At 33.9% G+C, this 6,165-nt stretch overlaps 1 protein-coding gene across 1 annotated transcript; it reads left to right on the forward strand.

The window, feature by feature from the left end:
* Window positions 1–3,874: 3,874 nt before the first annotated feature.
* LOC309872847 (olfactory receptor 5AL1-like) lies at window positions 3,875–4,825 on the forward strand (the record flags this gene model as incomplete). Its single annotated transcript, XM_082747817.1, has 1 exon — window positions 3,875–4,825. The coding sequence occupies one exon, from the start codon at window positions 3,875–3,877 to the stop codon at window positions 4,823–4,825; it is 951 nt and encodes a 316-aa protein (XP_082603943.1).
* Between the last annotated feature and the right edge of the window lie 1,340 nt (window positions 4,826–6,165).

Genomic DNA, 6,165 nt, shown 5'->3' on the forward strand with positions numbered 1-6,165 from the left:
CTGAGTTCTAGTCCCAGGTATACTGATGAACTTCAGAGAGCCATTTATAAGTAAGTATTACCATACACAACTGGTAACTGTGATATAGATAAATAGATGTACATTTATATTTATAGATGAGATGATTTATCTATATGTAGATATAGATATGTATGTATATGTTTCAAATAAATCCAATGATCATTTTACAATTTTAAATTACATGGAAAATGGTTTTGAGTTTGCAACTCATGCTTACTAATATATTTTTTTCAATCTATGGGTCATTTCAATGCTTAATGACAGAAAAGACTAAAATGTTATTAACAGCCAGAGAGATATCACATTTAAACTTTCCTTAGGTCAGTGTGTACTTTTGATTCTACTTGGACGGATCATAAAGACACAGGCTGGCTGCTCTGACTTATGATTCTCAACAGTTTCTTTCTTTCTCTTTTCTTTAAACACATTTACCTACTATTTGAACATTTCCATGGCTCCCTGTTTTCTGTCAGAACTCCTGCAGCAGGTTGTGAGTCTGTATGCTATATACACGAAGTCTATTATTGATATCCCTGAATTCTCAAGCTCCTGTCTTGGTGGCTGGTGCATTCTCTGTGCCTCAGCTGTGCCATTAAAAAGCACGGATTCCTTGGAGTCTAAAAGCCTGGGTCTCACATTGGCTGAATAAGAACACAATTTACTCCACTTACAAATTTTTCCTCAGTTTCCTCAGCAATAAGTAGGTGAAAACAATATCATCTGATGAATCTATTGTTTTAGGATTCAAGAAGGCAATGGATTAAAATAAAAACATTTCAGAGTAAAAGACTTTTGAAATTGACAATTTTTAGACTTCTTACTCTTAATTCTAATTTAGGAAACCACCCAAGGTAAGATTTAAGAACTTCCAATTAAATCTGGAGATTTGACAAACAATTTTAATATAAGAGAAAAACAGTTGCCATGATTTTTACTTCAAACTTGATGATTTTGTAAATGGGTTTTGTCCTCTTTGAGGAGAATTGTTTTTAATTTTTTAACAAATTAGTCCACCTTTGCAATGTATCACAATGAAATATTATCCCCCAAAATGTGGGGATTATGGAGTCATTTTTAGCGGTAATGATTAAGAACACTTCAAACATCTTTATGGGCACCAGGTAAACACAAATTATAAGAATAACCAATGTGAAAAATTAAGTTATCCGTATTCATTGATGTGGAATGCATAGTAACATGGAAATGTACATTTCAGATTGAAATCAAGGGAGCCTGGGTGGCTCAGATGGTTAAGTTTCTACCTTTGGCTCAGGTCATGATCCCAGAGTCCTGGGATCCATTGGGCTCTCTGCTCAGTGGGGAGCCCACTTCTCCCTCTGCCTCTGCTGTTCCCCCTGCTTATGCTCTCTTTCTCTCTCTGTCAAATAAATGAATCTTTAAAAAATGAAATTGAAATCAAGTTTGTTGAAGTAGGGTTAATGCAAAATGTAAAGGATGATTACAATGAGTAAGGAGAAAAAGCTACAATACCACCTCACAGACATAATTACTGTTAACATTGTGGCATACATGGTTTGTGTATTTTCCCTCTGTGTATAAATATCTATAGGGCATAATGTGATGTGCATATATAGAAATCATTTATCACCAAATAACCTGTGTATCATGCTGTTCTTTTCAACATACTATATTGTGAACATTTTTTAGTATCAATAAATGTAGACTTATTTCAGCATTTGAATGACTACTTAATGTTTTACTGAGATGTGTAATAAATGAATAAATTTCAGAGTATACTTAGACAACTTTCAGTTTTGGGTAGGTAAAAATGAAACCATTCATATACTTGCATGCTTTTATCATTTCTCTAATTGCTTAGTGTTAAAACCATCGTATTAGCGGCAGAACTAATTAACAATTTTGATGCTTACTAGCATATCGTCTTCCAGAAAGATGAAGACAAATTTCACCTTCTTTGGATGTGTAAGATTGTTTTTGTTTTCCTACACCTTTAGCAACCCTGGGTATAACCATTCTTTTAATTTGATTGATTTAGTGAACAACTTACTGTTAGCTAATCCTTTCATATTTTATAAAATGAACTTTTTCTCTTTGAAATTAATCAGTCTATTGAGAGATATTTATAGTTATAGATACAAATACATTGTAAAGAGAGACTCATTATTGATTCTAAGTGTTTCTCTAGCATATGGTATAATATAAACATACGTGTTTTATTAAATAATATTTTATATGATTTTTGCTTATAATATCAACCTACTTTTGTATAGAAGTACCACCAGTATCTCTCCTAATATTTTGCAAAAGATATAATCTGTATTTATCCCAGTTCCATGTTCAGTGGCTTTAAGTTTGTGGCCTGAAATCAGTGACAGTGGGAATATTTGCATCATAGAAATCAGAAAATCAACAGATGCTACAAATCAGCACTTTTTTCCTGTGATAAACATTCACTGTCCTGCCACAGATTCCTATTTTGTTTTACATTCTCCAGTTTATAATACAGTTTACTATCTGTAATGATAAATAACTATCCCTTACACTTTGTTTTAAGAAATGTCTAGGCTGTTCTTGCAAGTGTATTTAGTAAATATACTTAGGGTTACCCAGCATACATTACATTCTTGAATTAACTTATAAAAATTTTCTTCTTTCCTGAATACCATTCCAGTAATACATAATATGAAACTATGAGTTTACTCAGCTTAAACATAAACAACAGGAACATATAAGGTCAAAAGTCTGTTAAGTTAAATATTAAATTAAACTCTAGGTGTTTATTATTTTAAACAGAATCTTAAAAATTGTATTTTCACACTTATTTGTGTTTTTTTTAATTTGTTTTTTATTTTTATTTTTTTAAATATTTTATTTATTTATTTATTTGACAGACAGATCATAAGTAGGCAGAGAGGCAGGCAAAGAGAGAGAGGGGGAAACAGACTCCCCACTGAGCAGAGAGCCTGATGCTGGGCTTGATCCCACAACCCTGAGATCATGAGCCAAAGGCAGAGGCTTAACCCACGGAGCCACCCAGGTGCTTCTGATTTGTTTTTTTATTTTATTTTATTTATTTTATTTGAGAGTGAGAGATAGAGATAGAAATGATGAGAAAGAGAAAGCATCAGAGGGAGAGGGAAAAGCAGCTTCCTGTTGACCAGAGATACTGGCACAGGGCTCAATCCCTGGGATCCTGACCAGAGCCAAAGGCAGATGCTGAACTGACCAAGCCACCCAGATGCCCATATTTTCACATTTCTTTGAACTTGCATTCTTATTATAACATCATTTTCGTTATATTGACTTGAAGCTGAAGACTTCCACAATCATAACAAAGGTAATATCTTTCCACTGAAGTTACTGGTTTGGATGCCATAATACAATATCATGTACTTCATAAATAATATTTTTGCCCCTTCTTTTATTGCATGGCTAGCACACAGATAATGTCTAGTGACAGTCATGATTGTTTTAATTCTCGACTGAGTTGATTTGCTCAGTATTTAATCGTAATATATTACTGAAATGTGCCCCTATCTCTTTTATCACTAAAATATTATTCCTGCTGTTGTTGTAACACTGGGTTTTCATTTTATATATGAGATTCCACATTTAATTCAAGACATTCTGTTTTCTTCATCAATCCCCCAGACCACTGAGCATGTTGGAATTTCTGCCTGGAGCAAATTCCTTCAAATCAAAAGCAGGCAATAATGAAACCCAAGAATGGCCCATAGGACCAGCGAGGATTATCTTTCCAATATGGTCACCATAAAATAAGTGTGAGTTAAATTCTTAATCCAAGAAGTAGAAGATCATCCAACATGGATACTCTAAAGAGAATGACATGAGATGCTTCTACACATCTTCCATGGCTGAGGGCAATAATTCAGAAATAACTGAATTCATCCTCTTGGGACTCACACAAAATCTGGAGCTTCAAGCCCTACTTTTTGGGATCTTCCTAGTGATCTACATAATTAGTGTCATAGGTAATCTTGGGTTAATTATGCTAATTCATATCAGTTCTCAGCTTCACACACCTATGTATTTTTTCCTCAGCAACCTAGCTTTTGTGGATTTTTGCTATACCTCCTCTGTCACCCCTAACACCCTGGTGAACTTCTTGCAAGAAATTAAGAGAATATCCTTACCTGCTTGTGCCACCCAATTGTGTTGCTTTATGGTGTTCGTGGTTTGTGAAGTGTATATGCTCTCAGTCATGGCATATGATAGATATATCGCCATTTGCAACCCTTTACTCTATACCATCACCATGAACAGAAGGGTCTGTATTCAAATGGTGGTTAGTACATATGTGCATGGCTTTTCTGTTGGACTCCTACAGACAGTCCTTACATTCCACTTATCTTTTTGTGATTCAAATATAATAAATCACTTCTACTGTGATGACATTCCCCTGGTTCGTCTGGCCTGCCGTAAAAGCCATTACAAAGATATCAAAGAACTGGTATTGTTCACACTTGCTGGTTTCAATACCCTTTTCTCTCTTCTTATTGTCCTCATCTCCTACATATTCATTCTATTTGCCATTCTGAGGATTAATTCAGCTGAAGGCAGGCAAAAAGCATTCTCTACTTGTGCCTCCCACTTGACTTCCATCACTATATTTTACAGCACTATTATCTTCATGTATATGCAGCCAAAAACAAGTCATTCTCTGGATACTGACAAGATAGCTTCTGTTTTCTATATTTTGGTAATCCCCATGCTGAATCCTTTAATATACAGCCTGATGAATCAGGAAGTCAAAAATGCTTTGAAAAGAATTATGGAAAAGGTGTCTTCTAGTATAAAATAAATGATCTATCATCTAACCAAAAGCCTTCAGAGTTGGGATGCAAAAAAATAAAAACAAAAGAAACAACATCAAAAACAGTCATCAAGAGTTCTCTATTAGCTTACCATTAGTAATGCGCTTTCAACTGTTATAATATTAAACAAATTCATATCAAAACACAGGATACATTAATTTTATGATTTTATTATCTATTATCATGAGAATTCTAACTCTTGAAAATATTGAAAGACATGAAAATAAAATAAATTCGATTGCAAATAGAGGTTAAATTGTTCCATAGATCATCTAAAATCAATCTCTTTTCCATAGAGGAGTTTTGACTTGAACATTCTAATTCATGAACTTGACCTTGGTAAAAACCATGTCTACTTTAGATCACTAAAGGAGCTTTTCTTTCTTTATTTTTTTTAAAATTTAATTTAATTTATTTTTTTTCAGTGGTCCATAATTCATTGTTTATGCACCACACCCTGTGCTCCATGTAATATGTGCCCTCCTTAATACCCACCACCAGGTCACCCACGTTATTAACATTGTCTATAAAAGACACACGTGCACTCCTAGTAAGATGAATCTGAAAAGAATTGTTGGTTCTAGTGACCTCACATGGGCAATGGCATCAACACTGGTAGAACACTTAAAGGAAGACTGAAAAAGCAAGCTTGAATTTTAACAAATGAGACAAGTCCATCAGAGCAGAATAAAGTCTGTGGATTAAGTAATAGTGCTACACCAATATTAATTTGTGGATTTTTATAATAGTACTGTGGTCATTTAAGAGTTCCCCTGTTTTTAGTAAATATACGCTGTTGAGTATATAAGAATAAGGAAGCATCATGTCTCTCACCGATTATTAAACAGTTCAGGATAAAAGAGTGTGGTAAAATGTCAATGTCTGAGGAATCTAGGTGAAGGGTGTAGAGGAAGTCCTTGTAAAATGTTAGCTTCGATAATTCTGAAATTATGTCAAAATAAAAAAGTTAAAATAAAAATAGTTCCTCAGCATTTATTATTCAATTTTAATGTTTGGGGTTCCTGGGTGGTTCAATGGGTTAAGTGTCAACTCTTGATTTTGGCTCAGGTCACAACCTTAGGGTCCCTAGATTGAGCTCTACATGAGGTTCTGTACTCAGTAGGGAGTCTGCTTGATAGTCCCTCTTTGTCTCCCTCTGCCCCTCCTCCCTCTAAAATAAAAAATAAAGAAATCTTTTTAAAAAGATTTAATGTTTTAGTTGATTAGTATATTTTAACACATTTTTCATTTTGGTGTCCTCAAATTCTTTGTTAGCTTTAAAAAACTGTAACTTCATATAAATAATACAAGTTTTATTTGTTATGTT

Source organism: Mustela nivalis, assembly GCF_964662115.1.
Source record: "Mustela nivalis genome assembly, chromosome: 9".
Taxonomy (NCBI): domain Eukaryota; kingdom Metazoa; phylum Chordata; class Mammalia; order Carnivora; family Mustelidae; genus Mustela; species Mustela nivalis.